The sequence below is a fragment of the Micromesistius poutassou genome (assembly GCF_964030765.1).
Source record: "Micromesistius poutassou genome assembly, chromosome: 3".
Classification (NCBI taxonomy): domain Eukaryota; kingdom Metazoa; phylum Chordata; class Actinopteri; order Gadiformes; family Gadidae; genus Micromesistius; species Micromesistius poutassou.
Genome location: NC_140273.1, coordinates 2,875,637 through 2,893,136, shown reverse-complemented (window position 1 = coordinate 2,893,136; position 17,500 = coordinate 2,875,637). Strand labels below are relative to the sequence as shown.

General features: G+C 47.2%; 1 protein-coding gene across 1 annotated transcript in view; it reads left to right on the top strand.

Moving 5' to 3' along the window:
* The window catches only part of LOC311340477 (uncharacterized protein), a gene marked incomplete at its 5' end in the record, with an annotated part of 38,377 nt that overhangs the window by 16,605 nt on the left and 4,272 nt on the right, over nucleotides 1-17,500 (top strand). The window contains 7 exons of the mRNA XM_084465362.1: nucleotides 724-969; nucleotides 1,370-1,546; nucleotides 8,748-8,923; nucleotides 9,700-10,071; nucleotides 11,966-12,032; nucleotides 14,872-14,995; nucleotides 15,569-15,659. Coding sequence (XP_084321488.1) covers nucleotides 724-969; nucleotides 1,370-1,546; nucleotides 8,748-8,923; nucleotides 9,700-10,071; nucleotides 11,966-12,032; nucleotides 14,872-14,995; nucleotides 15,569-15,659 — 1,253 coding nt within the window. The remainder of the gene's footprint in view (nucleotides 1-723; nucleotides 970-1,369; nucleotides 1,547-8,747; nucleotides 8,924-9,699; nucleotides 10,072-11,965; nucleotides 12,033-14,871; nucleotides 14,996-15,568; nucleotides 15,660-17,500) is intronic.

The window sequence follows — 17,500 nt, the reverse complement described above, 5'->3', positions numbered from 1 at the left end:
TGAGAGTTGTCATGGCGATTTTTGGTATATTAATAGCTGACAGAAGCATCACTTGTTGTCCAGCAAACTACCATCCAAACCACGAGAATAATTCATGTACAACCACCTGAATACTGAATATATGTATTTATCCAATACTTCATATATACTCAACTACTAGAATACTTTACCAACTGCTAATAAAAAAAATATATATATATATTTAGTATATACTGCACGTAAACCTCCTAAGATGGCGCAATTTGATTGGTTCGCTATCTCAGGATATTGAGCAATATCCCGAGATTAAGATCTCAATCTCTGGATATTGTTTTCGGAGCATGCGTGACGGTTGTCACTCTACTAAAAACAAATAAACCCTGGCAAAAAGTGTTATCTTGTTTATTTTTGGAGTGTTAACTTGTAGTATATACTAAAACAATTATTCACCTCAGGCTCCGTGAATAGTGGGGAATAGCCCCCGAGACCGGTGAATAATTTAAGTTAAATATACAACAACAACAACAACAATCCAATCAACTGACAGTGAACTGCTGGGAAATAGCAGCATCTATAAGCTCCCTCCCAAGCTCAGAGGTTTAAGTTAGTATACACCAAGACACCTTCATGGTGTTCTGCTCTTTCCCAGCAGTTGACTCTCAGTCGTGGTATTTGTTGTTGTCCTGAAGAGAGACGACCCCTCCTCTGTGTCTGAGTGTCTACTGTCTGTCCCGTCCTCCTCAGCTCCTGCAGGGAGCCCTGCGGACGAGAAGCCCAGCCGATGTGCTCCTCCAGTGGGCAACCAGAGCTCGGCTAACCCCCTCGGCCCAAGCACCGCAGTTAGCACGGACGCTAACACTAATGCTAACAATAATGCTTGCAATACTGCTAGCACTACTGCTAGCGCTACTGCTAGCGCTACTGCTAGCACCAGGGCTCCTGGGATCCGTTGCAGAGCTCTTTCAGTACAGAACAGGACCACCACTACTGGTACACACACACATGCACACACACACTAACAAACACTACTAACACACACCGCACGCACACAGTAACACACACACACACACACATCATGTGTGTGCGATTTGATTTAAAAGGAATAGACTCGGCCTGTATTGTTCTCACTCCTCTTCATCAGGCCAATGAGAGCGTCTGCCGCACACTGCATCTGCTCTTTTCAAATGTAAATGATGCGTGTATTAATTAGCATAAAGAGCAGGGACCTGACATCTGATCCAGTGTGTCTCGTGGGAGGCGCGTGGAGACGCACTCTGACCTGCCGTGCTCAGAGCGGACCACCTGGGAGCGGATCACCAGGACGCATGTTGAGGCCAGGTGTGACCGGGTACGCGCCCACGCCTCAGGTGTTCTCTGCTTGTGCCTCCAGGCCTGAAGCCCCCTGCTGTTACCGGCTCCTCCCCCGCCAGGACCGCCAATCACGCCGCAGCCGGTCACAAAACGGCCGCCTCAGCCAATCCGGCGCCGCCAGCCAAACTCGCCCAGAATCCTTTGCAGCGGAGCGGCTCAGGCAGATACAACCGGCCGTCGTCTACCGTCAGCCCAGGTGTGTTGGTGTGTGTGTGTGTGTGCGTGTGTGTGTGTGTGTGTGTGTGTGTGTGTGTGTGTGTGTGTGTGTGTGTGTGTGTGTGTGTGTGTGCGGTGTGACCTATAAAAATACAATAAACTGCGTTCTTGTGTATGAGATGCATGAATGCACGAAGACTGGGGCTAGCCTTCTCTTTATTATTCGTTCCTTCCTATAACTATATAAGCCTGGTTAAAAAGGGTAGAGAAGGTTTGATTGAAGCACACCGCAGTTTGATGATTTTCTCTCGCAAAACAACATAGCTCATTGAAATATGACTGATTTCTTTCAGATTAGTCTTGGTGTAAAGACGGGACATTGGGCAATATTTCGATATTCAATGTGTTTTTGTCGTAATATGAAGGACATTGTGTGGCACTCTGGGAAATATGTGTGAAACATTGTCCAATGTGTAAACAACACTAATCCCAAATAAATCGGCTCTCAATGAGCTATTGAGATTAGGAAGCAAAAAAAAGGGAATATTGAACGTTTAACTGAAGTCATCATCGCGGATATCACCCCAAATATATTAAATGTGTCTTTAAAAATTCAATCAGATTTTACGGAAGGCGATAATATTGCAACTAAATCGGCAATAAAAGTGTGAGTTTGTTGGCAATAAAAGTGTGAGCGCCATCAGTTAAAGACACACCTTCTAGCATGTAGCCCGGTTGTAATGGAAATGAAAATCCCAGCCGTGCTGAGCTGCAGCTCCGAGTCAAACCGTGCCGAGCCAAACTGGTCTAATGTGGTGGAAAAACGCTGATGAAGAGATTATTCAAATCCTGCCTTTCCCCTGCCCCTCTCCCTTGCAGCAATCCTCACTGTGTGTGTGTGTGTGTGTGTGTGTGTGTGTGAGCACACAAGCGCGGGTGCATGCACAGTGCAGAAAGCAATCTTGCTATCCCCGGCTTCCCTCCCTCCCTCCCTCCATCCCTCCATCCCTCCCTCCCTCCCCCCTCCCTCATTCTCTCTCTCTCTCTCCATCTTTGCTTGGCGCCATTTTCCCTTCCCTTTCTATTGGTTGGGATTCGGGAGCCATTTTTCCATATGTGTGGTTGGTCGTCTCCCTCTCTCTCTCTTTCTCTCTATCTCTCCCTCTCTCTCCGAGCGGCTGACATTAGCGCTGTTTGTGTCTTTTCGTTCATTTCTCATCCTTCCTTCCTCATACCGTGTTTTGCTTGTTGGTGGATCTAAGGAATTCCGTCATTCTATTTTCCTTTATTTCCATTCCTTTCGCTTGGTCTTTTCCCATTACACGGAGGATGAGGAAAGAGTGAGGATGCTTTGCTCCAGAATGGGGCTGTGCTGGGGTCTGTGTGTGAGAGGTTTGGAGCACAACTAGAGACGCCTCCTCTACACTCTCTGCTGTTGTAGAGTAATTCCGTTTGGAATCCGAACTTTTTAACGGTTTTGCGAAGACGGAACGTACAACGCTGAGGTTTAAGGGGGGATGAGGAGATCTGTTTCACCGGAAGCAGGGCGACCGATTGTCAGCAACAAGGATCTGTAGGAACATCCCGGGAAGCCCTTGGAACAATCTGCTGGAACTACTGGAACATCTTAATGGAACCATCGGAACAATATGCCTGAACTATAAGAACATTCTTCAAAAGCCTTCAGAACATTCTGGGGGAACTATTCAAACTATCGAAACATTCCTGGGAACTATCAGAACATTCCGCGGAACTCTTAGAATATATTCAAGGGGAACTATCTGAAAATTACGGGGGAACCACCGGAACATTCCGGGAAACTATCGAAACCTTCTGGGGGAACTATTGGAACATTCCGGGGAACAATCTTCCATTCCGGGGGTTTGGCGAGGACAACAGGACAACATGTTGTGGTCTCCCCGGCTGGCGCTGTCGGACTTCCACGTCCGGCTGACTGCCAAGGGCTTGTTCCGGAACCTGCAGCTGCTGTCCGGATGCCGCAAGAACACAGTGGTGTTCCACGCAGGTCTGGAGAAACAGCACCTCCTCGTCTATGAGCACCTCAACACCTCCTTATCTCCATCAGCACCTCCTCATCTTCATCAGCACCTCCTCAGCACCTCCTAACTCCTCCTCATCTCCAACACCTCCTTATTTGCATCAGCACCTCCTCATCTCGTGTTAAACACCTCCTCATCTTCCATCAGCACCTCCTCATCTTCAACACCTGCTCCTCTCCAACTCCTCATGACAAACAGCACCTCCTCATCTTCAATACCTGCTCCTCTCCAACCCCAACTCCTGATCATAAACAGCACCTCCTCGTCCTGTACCAACCATCCTTCTATCCAGTTATTTTACCATCTCTCCCATGTATATATATATATATATATATATATATATATGTGTATATATATACAACATCACGTTTAATCCACCATATATATATATATATACTTATATATACAAAAACACACTCACACAAACATATATATATATATATGTATGTATATGTGTGTGTGTGTGTATATTTATATAAATACAGTTTACAGATTAACAGTTCATATCAACATCATGCTTCTAATCAGAGAGCTCTCTCTCTCTCTCTCTCTCTCTCTCTCTCTCTCTCTCTCTCTCTCTCTCTCTCTCTCACTCTCTCTCTCTCTCACTCTCTCTGAGCTCCACATGGCAGGCGGCCATGTTGCCCCTCCCCCACCGTGTTTTTAGCAGTCTGCCCAAGCCGTCACGCATGTAAAGCTCCACAATAACCTTGTGTGTGTGTGAATGTGGTTTGTGGCTGCGTGTGTGTGTGTGTATGTGCCTGGTTGTGTGTGTGGCTGTGTGTGTGTGTGTGTGCTAGCTTTAAGCTAGAGTGGTTGTGGAGATAGCCGGCCACCAAGGTCTGTTTTTTCCATCATGCTTTGTGAGGCAGTAAGCATGTGGCACACACACACACACACACACACACGCACACACACTCTCTCTCATGTGTAAACATACATGACCAGTGCATTTCAACATAGCAGTGGTGTTGTGTATTTCTCACACACACACACACACACATACACACACAGTTAGACACGCACACGAACACACCCACACATAAACATACACACACACACATGCACAAACAAACACACACATACACTAACAGAAACACACACACACACACGCACACACACGCACACACACACACACACACATGCACATACACATCCAGATATAAAGACACACAGATAAACACACACACACATACACAGATAAACACACACAAAGGCTCCTCCCAGATTGACCCAGATGTGCACGTTAACCCTGGCAACATCTGGATTAATTTAGATTATGAAGATTAGATGATTAGATTTAACGTCTGCAGTCCGTTCAAACGGGCCTGCTCTGAATGGCCGGCTGGCGCCCGGCACTGGTTCTGGCAGCTCTGCACATAACCTGGTTACCACTAGATTATATAACCTGGTTACCACTAGATTATATAACCTGGTTACCACTAGATTATATAACCTGGATCACACAATATAAACTGGAGGATGGTCATGATGATGAAGATGATGATAATGAAGATGAAGGTATGGTGACGACTCATCGGCCTCGTGCAGGAGAGGCCGCCCACCCGTCGGTCCGCCTGTCTGTCTCTCTGGGTCCGAGTCTGAACCACGTGTGTTTGGACCCCACAGGGCAGTTGAAACTCAGGTTGTTGCCAGGCAACACAGATGGCCTAGTTTAAAGATGTAATCGGGTCACTCATGTCCACTAATCACCAGGTCCACATCTCCATGTTTCCATGGTGATGGATCGATGCACGGCGAGGCCGTGATGTGGGCGTGATAACATTCTCCAACACTCACCGGCTGTCATGTGATCACCGGTTGCTAGGCAACCAGCTGCGTTGCTGATGTGCGTCTCTGGACGGACAGTTTGTGTGTGTGTTTGTAGGTATGTTTGCGCGCGTGTGTGTTTGTGTGTGGAAATGGCTGGGGGTCATTTCAGAAGCATTTAGTTACAAGTACACGTTAGATTTGTCATATAAATATTTAAATATATAAATATATATACTCTTATATTTATTTATTCCGTTTTCAATCGTTGACAATCCTTGACACTCACTTCCTCACTCCCAAAGCACTCTCTACCTGTATGTTGTCAGTATGTTGTAGTCATGGTAACTGTGTTTCTATGAGTTTCTAATATGTTTCCTCATTCTAACTGTTTCTATGAGTTTCTAATATGTTTCTTCATGCTAACTGTGTTTCTGTGAGTTTCTAATATGTTTCTTCATGCTAACTGTGTTTCTGTGAGTTTCTAATATGTTTCTTCATGCTAACTGTGTTTCTGTGAGTGTCTATGTTTCTTCATGCTAACTGTGTTTCTGTGAGTGTCTATGTTTCTTCACGCTAACTGTGTTTCTGTGAGTGTCTATGTTTCTTCACGCTAACTGTGTTTCTATTGGTGTGTATGGCGCTACACGCTAACCATGTTTCCATGGCTGTGTATGGTGTTGCATGCTAACTGTTGTTTCTCTCTCAGTGTGGGTCCAGCAGCACTGCCTGCCTGCATGTCAGACACCAGGTACTAACCTCCTCGTCCAGTAACAAACAGACCACTAGCAACTACATACAGATAGCTTAGCCTTTACCTCCTCTAGCTAGCAGCTAGCTACGTTTTAACTGGAGGAGCATTGTAAACACGGGTGGTTCAATGCCTCGTACCGATTGGGTAAAATCGATGCCAGGTGACTGTAAAGCAGTGTTCTGTTGTTCTGGTTTGGATTAAATGCTCCTCATTCAGGTGATCCCCCCCTACTACCCATTAGCCAATCTGTTTGTACGTTCCTATTGGTCTGATGTGACGACGAAACTAACCATACCATAATAGTCGTGAATGTCTGCTTCTCCCTCACCCCCCACACACACACCCACACACACACACACACAGTGTCTGTGTGTGTGTGTGTCTGTGTGTGTGTGTGTGTGTGTGTCTGTGTCTGTGTGTGTGTGTGTGTGTGTGTGTGTGTGAGTGCTGTCGAAGGAGACTGCCTCCTAACTCCAGGGTGGCCGGTTCCATTCCCGGCTCCTCCAGCGAGGTGTCCCTGAACCGTCTGCTCATGTCTTAGGTTTCTACAGCATTCCTTCTGTGACCTCATACTGACGACCTCATCAAGCGCCTCTGCCAGATGTGTTTGTGGGGCCCCAGTTGTTCTGACGTCAGTCGGCACGTGGTGGACAAGCTGTTATTACTTTACGGTGGATCGTTACCCTCTGGTGGGCGAGCAGCGAAGTGTCGCTACTTATATCGATTTATAATTAATTAATACTTATGTTATTGGAAATAAGAGGGAGGGAGAGAATGGGGGGGGGGGGGGGGGGGGAGAGAGAGAGAGAGAGAGAGGGGGGGGGAGAAAGAGAGAGAAAGATGAGTGACAGAAGAGAGAGAGAGCATGATGTTGATATGAACTGTTCATCTGTAAACTTTATCTATACAATATATATATTGTATGGAGAAAGAGAGAGAAAGATGAGTGAGAGAATATATATTATATTCACACACATATATATATATATATATATATGTATATATTAGTGCTGTCAAACGATTAAAATATATTGCGATTACACAATTAATCTCACATTTTTATCTATTCTAAATGTCCCTTGATTTCTTTTTGTTTTTTCTCATTTTAATGCTCTTATCAACATGGAAAAGTGGATCGGCTTGCTTTGTGCAAATGTTTTTTTATTGAAAACAACATTGGAATATACTGTAGTGTTCAAATTCACAATAACATTCTCACTTGGAGCAGTCATTCACACTTGGAACAAATGATCTCTCACACAATGTAACACTGTCCATCAATAAAAGGGTGAAAATCTCACAATAAGAAAATTAATGCTGTTAAAATGGGTTTGCCGTTAATAACGTGTTTAACTGACAGCACTAGTATATATGTATTCATGGTGGATTACACGTGATGTTGTGTATATAAGTATATATATTTATACTGTATATACAAGGGAGAGATAGTAAAATAACGGTGGAAAGAAGGATGGTTGGTACAGGTTGAAGAGGAGCTGTGATGAGGAGTTGGAGAGGAGCAGGTGTTGAAGAGGAGGAGGCAAGGAGATGCTTATGGAGATGGGGAGGTGTTAAGGACAGGATTAGGAGGTGCTGATGGAAATGAGGAGGTGTTGAGGAGGTGCTTAGAGAGGGAGTGATGGAGAGCACCAAACCACTGTTTCCATTCAGCTGAACAGATTCTGTACATGATGGGGAGAGGGAGGTGCAGTTAAACTTGGTCTAATGGATGGGTCAAAATAAGTCAGAAAAAACATTCACAGAGGAACTCCTCTCTCTCTCTCTCTCTCTCTCTCTCTCTCTCTCTCTCTCTCTCTCTCTCTCTCTCTGTCTGTGATCCTCCATCCTTCTTACTGATCAATATAATACACTTCCTAATGCACAACAGGGAACCTGTCTGCCCACCCTTCTCTCTCTCTCACTCTCCTCCTTCCAACTCTCACTCTCTCTCGCTTTCCTCCGCTCTCTCTCTCCTCCTTCTCACTCACTCTCTATTGCTCTACTCCTCTCTCCCTCTTCTCCTTCTAACTAATTCTCTCTCGTTCTCTCTCTCTCTCTCTCTCTCTCTGTCTGTGATCCTCCATTCTTACTGATCAATATAATACACTTCCTAATGCACAACAGCGAATGTGTCTGCTCACCCTTCTCTCTCTCTCACTCTCCTTCCAACTCTCACTCTCTCTCTCTCGCTCTCTTCCTCCTAACTCTCTCTCTTCCTTCTCACTCACTCTCTCTATCGCTCTACTCTCTCTCTCTCTCCTCCTTCTAACTCATTCTCTCTCGCTCTCCATTGTGAACTGGTCGCATTCAACTTGCGATCCATGATGCTTTGCTTTCAGCCACGTAGGGCGTGTCTTCGAGAGGGTGAGAGGGAGGGAGGGGGAGAGCGAGAGAGGGAGGGATGGAGTGTGGGAGGGAGGGGAGGGGGGGAGGGGGGCCGGTTTGTGATGGTTGGACTGTAACTCTAGCGTAAACGCGTGTCTGTCTGTGATGGCTGCTCGGTTTAGTATTCCTCTGTTGATTTGTGATTTGTGTGTTGTTTTGGTCTGTGTACCATCTGACTGAGCGTGTGCGTGTGTGTGCCGGTGGGTGTGGCTCTGTGACCATGCTAAAAATGCTAGCCACAGCGAGGCTAAATGCGCGCTGCTCTCTTGCAGTGGACAAGAACAAACCTCGGGGGGCTCCGGGTCGACCCATCCACCCTGGCTCCACCCCCACCACCACCACCACCCAGCCGGGCTGCACCACCACCCAGCCTGGCTGCCCCATCCCAGCTGGACCCAACCACAACCTCAACCAGAACCTTAACCAGCAGCCTCCAGCAGAGATACAGGTACACCCAGCTACACGCTAACGGCTCCATGCTAACCCTACATGACTTTGTGCTAACTAACTAATAACCAAATATACTAATGTTAACTACTAACTAACTACTTACTGAATATACTAATGTTAACTACTAACTAACTACTTACTAAATATACTAATGATAACTTTTAATAAGTGCTTTGTATATCCTAATGTCAACTACTAACTTGCTACTTATTAAATATACTAATGTTAACTACTAACTAAGTACTTACTAAATATACTAATGTTAACTTCTACCTAACCACTTACTGAATATACTCATGTCAACTACTTACTTAATACTAACTAGATATACTGATGTCAACTACTAACTTACTACTTATGAAATATACGTAACATGTATCATATGGAAATGCTGTAGAGGATTATGATCCCCACTTTACAGAAGCTAATGCTAGAGCTACCCCCTACTTCCCTGTATTCGGCTAGCATGGCTAACGCACAGCAGGAGACTCTCCAGATTTCTCCAGATTTCTACGTGCAAAGTTCAGATGAAAATGAGCTTTTCTGCTATCTCTGGCACATTTACATTTTGAGTGTAAACTAAAAATGTCAATTGATGTGCATTGTCCCTTTTAAATAAACAAATAAATAAATGGGGGTCCATGTACTCCTTTGAATCTTGATGCCCAGAGCAGAACAGATAATACCTGACTAGTAACTCCCAACTCAGCCACGTAGATTTTTTGTCATCCGTAAAAACCACTTAAACCAGCATGTTCCGGGTTTCCTCCGCAGGGTCCCGACCTGCTGAACGGGAACGGCCCGTCGTGCCGCCGCCCAGCGCAGACCCCCGAGGTCGGACCACGCAGCTCCACCTCCAACTCCACCTCCAACTCCACCTCCAACTCCAGCCCCGCCTCTCCCTCCGCCCCCACCCCCCAGGCGATGGGGGTGCGTACCGGGTCGCGCCCCAACGGCCGCGTGCCCCCCCGGCTGGCTGGGGGCCCCAGCTCAGGACCCCAGCCTGGGGGTGGGGGCAGGAGGGTGGAGGAGAAGAGGAGCTACAGTAAGGAGCAGGTGGAGGAGAAGCGTCTGAGGAGACTCCTGGTGCAGGGGAACCGCAGGGTGGAGGCGCTGGCCACCGTCATCCAACACCTCCTCTCTGAGGTGAGACTCCTCTCTCCTCTCTCTTCTCTCCTCTCTCCTCTCTCCTCTCCTCTCTCCTCTCTCCTCTCTCCTTTCTCCTCTCTCCTCTCCTCTCTCCTCTCTCCTCTCCCCTCTCCTATCGCCTCTCCTCTCTCCTCTCCCCTCTCCTATCGCCTCTCTTCTTCCTCTCCTCTCTCCTCTCTCCTCTCTTCTCCCTCTCCTCTCTCCTCTCTCCTCTCTTCTCTCTCCTCTCCACTCCTCTCCTCTCTCCTCTCCTCTCTCCTCCTCTCCTCTCTCCTCTCCCCTCCTTTCCTCCTTTCCTCCTCTCCCCTCCCCTCTCTCCTCTCTCCTCTCTCCTCTCCTCTCCTCTCTCCTCTCGTCTCTTAACTTCTCCTCTCCCCTCCTTTCCTCCTCTCCCCTCCTTTCCTCCTCTCCTCTCCTTTACTCTCTACTCTCTGCATGATCAAGCAGATAACGCAACACTTGGTGTGTGTGTGTGCGTGTGTGTGTTACATAACTGGCATATTTGAGAGCAATAAATCTGGAAGCATGTGAGAGTGATTTGAAATGGAGTTTGGTTCCATAACAAAAGATAGACGAGAGAAAGCGAGAGAGAGATACAGATTGAGAGACAAAAAGAGAAGGAGAGAGAGATACAGATCTCGAGAGACAAAAAGAAAGGGAGAGAGAGAGAGAGAGAGAGAGAGGGAGGGGGGTTGAGAATGCACCAGCTGCATCAGGGAGCCCTAGAGCTACGTTTGTGTGTGTGTGTGTGTGTGTGTGCGTGTTTGTGTGTGTGTTTTATCTTTGGGGTACATACCAGGGTTATCTGTGTGTCTTCAGGTGAACATAAACACGTCACCACGGCAATTAGCTCCTCGCAGGGGGAGGGACTTACTGTGAGGGGGTGTGGTCGGAGTGTGACTGGGCGGGGCCTCCTTCAGAGGTGGCTGGGTTTATGACACTAGTGTTAGTTGTAGCGGGAGGTTAATCATTGGAGAGAGAGTTGTGTTAAGTGCTACTGCTGGAGCGAGAGAGAGAGTTAATTTGTGTGTGTGTGTGTTCACGTGTGTCTGATAATGTATGTGTGTTACTCAGTGGATGTTTGTGTTTAGTTTTCAGTTGACTTAGGAGAGACCAGGTGTGTGTGTGTGTGTGTGTGTGTGTGAGGGACATGGGCTCCTCTGCTAGTAAAGTCCATGTTATAGAGTCATGTGAAAGTCTACAGAAAAAGAAGAAGAATGCAAAATGCAAGGTGGGGCAAGCTCTCTCTCTCCCTCTCTCTTTCTCCCTGTCTCTGTCTCTCTTTCGGGAGTTCATCTCAATCTCTCTACTTTGTTGCTTTTTAAATAGTGTTAAATTGGCTTTATATAGCAATATGTGTCTGGGTGAATTTGTGTGTGTGTGTGTGTGTGTGTGGGTGCGTGGGTGCGTGTGTGTATAGGTGTGGATGTGTGAATGTGTGTGTGTGTGTGTGTGTGTGTGTGTGCCTTTGTGTATCGCTATAGGTGTGTGTGTGTGCGTGTGTGTGTGTGTGTGTGTGTGTTTGTGTGTGTGTGCGCACAATTACGACCAAGTACAAGTCATCTAGCACCTCTGGTCTCTGGTCCAAGCCTGCACCAGAGCCCAGAGAGGACAGACCCTCTCTGGGCTCTGGTCCAGGCCTGCACCAGAGACCAGAGAGGACAGCCCCTCTCTGGGCTCTGGTCCAGGCCTGTACCTTTGGACGTTGGACACAGGAGGCGGGAAGGAAGAAAAGACAACATCATATCAAAACATCAATACAATGACAATCTAAAGAAGTAGACGTGTCTCTCTCTTCTCCCTCTGTCTTTCTCTCTCTCTCTCTCTCTCTCTCTCTCTCTCTCTCTCTCTCTCTCTCTCTCTCTCCCTCTCTCGCTCTTTTCCACTCTAGCGGGAGTTGGTGTTGAAGCAGAAGCAGAATCTTTCTAATCAACTGATAAACCTAAAAGAGGAACTGGGTAAGAGACACACTCACACACACACACACACGCACACACACTCACTCATGCACACACGCTCACGCACATGTTAAGATCAGAATATGTGATGGTCTGTGGAGGAAGAATAGTTAAGATCAGAGTATGGGATAGTCTGTGGAGGACTACTAGATTGAGATACTAGTTGAGATAACATTTGATATCTATTGTATCTTCACAGACCCACATTCTACCCCACCCCCTAACGCCCAGATCTCGAATGGTCTGAATGTGGAAATGACCCTTCTGGTTCAGCTCAGATTCACTAGGGGACACTAAGAGTTCTAGGAAGGGGGGGGGGCATGTTATCTCCATGGCTACGACAGTTACACGCCGCGGCGTGATACTGTAAGTGTCAGGGTAGCCTAACCCTCTCTCAGACTCAGAGGCAGACATCCACATCGACCGCTGGCCAGACGGAGCCTCACACATCCACGCACACCTCGTCCAAGTGTTTACTGAAGGACCTTCGGACCTTCACATGCTGTTTTTCGGTGACTGACACAACGATAGGACTTCACTCCTGTGTACGCTAAGGGGCGGTCTTATGTCAGTCACAGTGATACGATGGCAGAGATGACTATGTTGACAGTCATACAAGAGGTAGGACTACGTTTGTCTAATCACAGGGTTTGGGGGGGGGGGGGGTCCCTGGCCCTTTAGAGGAGGACCCCCGGAGAGGGATCCTCCCTCCAGGACCAGCTTGTTCTGGCCAGGCAGATGGATCCTGATGTCCATCAGAGGGGGTCTCCCAGGCCCCCCCCCCCGCCACTGTGGACTGTTTAGACATGGACGTAGTGTCGGAGACGTCCACCGTGGAAGAACACAGGACCATTAATATAATATCTATATCTATATATTATACAGATAAACAGTAGATAGAGAATATATTGATGACATGTGGCACGTTGAGGGCAGGACTTGAATGGTCGCCTCTCAACAGCGTAAACTCGTTACTGTTCGTCCTTCAAAACTGCTCATCAGAACCTCTCCAGATACATAACATGGAGATGAAATGGCCAATGAGATCCTCACCCAACAAAGAACAAAATGTTTAGAGGTCAGAGTGTGTTTGGTGAGATGTTATTCATCACAGTGTGCGGCTGTATGATCTTAATGACGTGCAGAGGTGGAGCGTGTAACACTACAGAGACCAGCAGGATTAAGCTGACATTAGAGTGGATTCGAGTGAATTTGGAGTGGTACTTGTGTATAGGCTCAGATGGGAACATCCCATTTACACACTGTGTGTGTGTGTGTGTGTGTGTGTGTGTGTGTGTGTGTGTGTGTGTGTGTGTGTGTGTGTGGAGGGGGGTAGATGATGTAATAAACACCACCTGCTACACCCCTGCCGCCTGCCGTCACACACACACACACACACACACACAAACTTACAATGCAGGCAGATGTACACATTCCTCTACTCACACACACTTTACCTCTCGCACAATAAGACACACATCTATCCTGCTGTGATCTCTTGGAGGACAGCGGGTTGCACCAGCTGCTGCTCTCGGACGTCTCGTTGCCGTGGTGACGGCCGGTCAGGGGTCTGGGGTCCATGTGGGCCTTTCTTGTGATATGGTCGGATTGCTTGAATGTTTGGAGTTAGAGTCGGCATGGCAACCATCGATGGGCCTACAGAGCAGAGAGGGGTCCAGAGTGTGTATGTTCTATATTTCGTATTCTATATTCTATTTTCTTTCTATATAATTGATTCCATATTCTTCCATTTATAGGGTGAAGGCAGGTATGTTAGGGTAAGGAGACGCTATGAGTAGGACAGGTATGTTAGTGTATGGCAGGTATGTGAAGGGAGGTATGTTAGGACAGGTATCCAGGTAGGTGTCGAGATGTTTGCTACCTCAGCTTTTGAATTTGATTAATCGTTTAGTGTTGTGAGTGTGTGTGTGTGTGTGTGTTTGTGTCTTTGGTTGTGTGTGTGTGTGTGTGTGTGTGTGTGTGTGTGTGTGTGTGTGTGTGTGTGTGTGTGTGTGTGTGTGTGTGTGTGTGTGTGTGTGTGTGTTGTGCGTGTGTGTGGGGGTGGGTGTGTGTGTGTTTGTGTGTTTGTGTGTGTGTGTGTGTGTGTGTGTGTGTGTGAGAGGCAGGAACAGACAGGGCTGAATATTTGTCAGGGGGTGCAGATGTTTTAACGCTGGAGGACACACCTCCTGGAATGTGTCAGGAATGCACACGGACAAGCACACACACAACCTACATCTTCATCTATCTACATATATACAGTATATATATATATATAGTATATATATATATATATATATATATACTCTCTCTCTATATATATATATATATATATATAGTCATATTTATATATGTGTGTGTCTCTGTGTTATATGTTTTATATATATATATATACGTATATATGTTATATCGATAACAATATACGTATATTAGTTATATTTCTGAGTGTGTCTGTATGCGTGTTATATGTTACAGATATATGTGGTATAGTTACATAGTTTGAGGCTGTAGCAGGAACTGGTTGTCCTGGTTTGATCTGGTAGGACCTGTTCGGCCTTAATGTTCAACACACAGAATGTTGTGTAGCTGGTCTCCCCTCGGCCAGGCCGGTTCCTCAGAACAATGACATGAACCAGTTCTGTGTCCTGTGTGTATGTGTGTGTGTGTGTGTGTGTGTGTGTGTGTGTGTGTGTGTGTGTGTGTGTGCGTGTGTGCGTGTGTGTGTGTGTGTGTGTGTGTGTGTGTGTGTGTGTGTGTGCGTGCGTGTGTGTGTGTGCGCGTGCATGTGCGTGTGCGTGTGTGTGTGTGTGTGTGTGTGTGTGTGTGTGTGTGTGTGCAGCCTCCTCCACGCTGAGCTGTGAGCAGCTCCAGAAGGAGAAGGAGGAGGTGCTGTCGAGCCAGCAGGAGGTGCTGCGCAGCACGGAGGAGCAGCAGAAGGAGGAGCTGGTCCAGCTGGAGGACAGGTAGGAGGCACACCCTGCCCTAGCTGCTGAGCAAGGCCCCAAACAGCCTGACACCCTCACCCTATCAATGAAGTGACTTTATCAAAGTAACTGTAACCATGGTCTACTCACGGGTTTATAAAAGTCAGTATTTAAATATAAATAACCACAGCCAGTAACTCTTTACAACAAGGGTACATTAATGAACCATTCTCATTCTCATTCAAGTAGTTACTTACATTTTAAAGTAAACTTCTTAAAGTAACTATTTTCACATTAATACCACTTTATTAAGGTAACTTTTACATATGAAAGTAACATTAAAGTAGCTAACATTTAAAAAGAACTACATTAAAGTAACTATACCATTGTAAATCAACTTTATTAAGGTATCTTTATTAAAGTAACTTAGATATTAAAGTAACTAACATATTCAAGTAACTTTATTGCAGTAACTAACATATTAAATCATTATTAATTATAAAGTATTATCATTATTATACATTATAAAGTATCAATAACATATTAAGCAACTTTGTTAACTATCTGACATATCCAAGTAGGTCAATTTGAGGGGGAACTGTTATGTTTCAGGCTGAGGAGCTTCTACCAGGCTGAGTGGGACAAAGTTCACCAGCGATACCAGGAGGAGGCTGACAGATTCAGAACCCTGATGGAGCAACAGGTCAGACCCCACACACCTAACCCTAACCCTAACCCCACACACCTAACCCTAACCCTAACCCTAACCCCACACACCTAACCCTAACCCTAACCCTAACCCCACACACCTAACCCTAACCCTAACCCTAACCCTAACCCCACACACCTAACCCTAACCCCACACACCTAACCCTAACCCCACACACCTAACCCTAACCCTAACCCTAACCCCACACACCTAACCCTAACCCTAACCCTAACCCTAACCCCACACACCTCACCCTAACCCCACACACCTAACCCTAACCCTAACCCTAACCCCACACACCTAACCCTAACCCCACACACCTAACCCTAACCCTAACCCTAACCCCACACACCTAACCCTAACCCCACACACCTAACCCTAACCCTAACCCTAACCCCACACACCTAACCCTAACCCCACACACCTAACCCTAACCCTAACCCCACACACCTAACCCTAACCCCACACACCTAACCCTAACCCTAACCCTAACCCCACACACCTAACCCTAACCCTAACCCTAACCCCACACACCTAACCCTAACCCCACACACCTAACCCTAACCCCACACACCTAACCCTAACCCCACACACCTAACCCTAACCCCACACACCTAACCCTAACCCCACACACCTAACCTTAACCCTAACCCTAACCTTAACCCCACACACCTCACCCTAACCCTAACCCTAACCCCACACACCTAACCCTAACCCTAACCCTAACCCCACACACCTAACCCTAACCCCACACACCTAACCCCACACACCTAACCCTAACCCTAACCCTAACCCTAACCCCACACACCTCACCCTAACCCCACACACCTCACCCTAACCCCACACACCTAACCCTAACCCTAACCCTAACCCCACACACCTAACCCTAACCCTAACCCTAACCCCACACACCTAACCCTAACCCTAACCCTAACCCCACACACCTAACCCTAACCCTAACCCCACACACCTAACCCTAACCCTAACCCTAACCCCACACACCTCACCCTAACCCCACACACCTCACCCTAACCCCACACACCTAACCCTAACCCTAACCCTAACCCCACACACCTCACCCTAACCCCACACACCTCACCCTAACCCCACACACCTAACCCTAACCCTAACCCTAACCCCACACACCTAACCCTAACCCTAACCCTAACCCCACACACCTAACCCTAACCCCACACACCTAACCCCACACACCTAACCCTAACCCTAACCCTAACCCCACACACCTAACCCTAACCCTAACCCTAACCCTAACCCCACACACCTCACCCTAACCCCACACACCTAACCCTAACCCTAACCCTAACCCCACACACCTCACCCTAACCCCACACACCTAACCCTAACCCCACACACCTAACCCTAACCCTAACCCTAACCCCACACACCTAACCCTAACCCTAACCCTAACCCTAACCCCACACACCTCACCCTAACCCCACACACCTAACCCTAACCCTAACCCTAACCCCACACACCTAACCCTAACCCTAACCCCACACACCTAACCTTAACCCTAACCCTAACCCCACACACCTAACCCTAACCCTAACCCCACACACCTAACCCTAACCCCACACACCTAACCCTAACCCCACACACCTAACCTTAACCCTAACCCTAACCCCACACACCTAACCCTAACCCTAACCCCACACACCTAACCCTAACCCCACACACCTAACCCTAACCCCACACACCTAACCCTAACCCCACACACCTAACCCTAACCCCACACACCTAACCCTAACCCTAACCCGACACACCTAACCCTAACCCCACACACCTAACCCTAACCCTAACCCTAACCCCACACA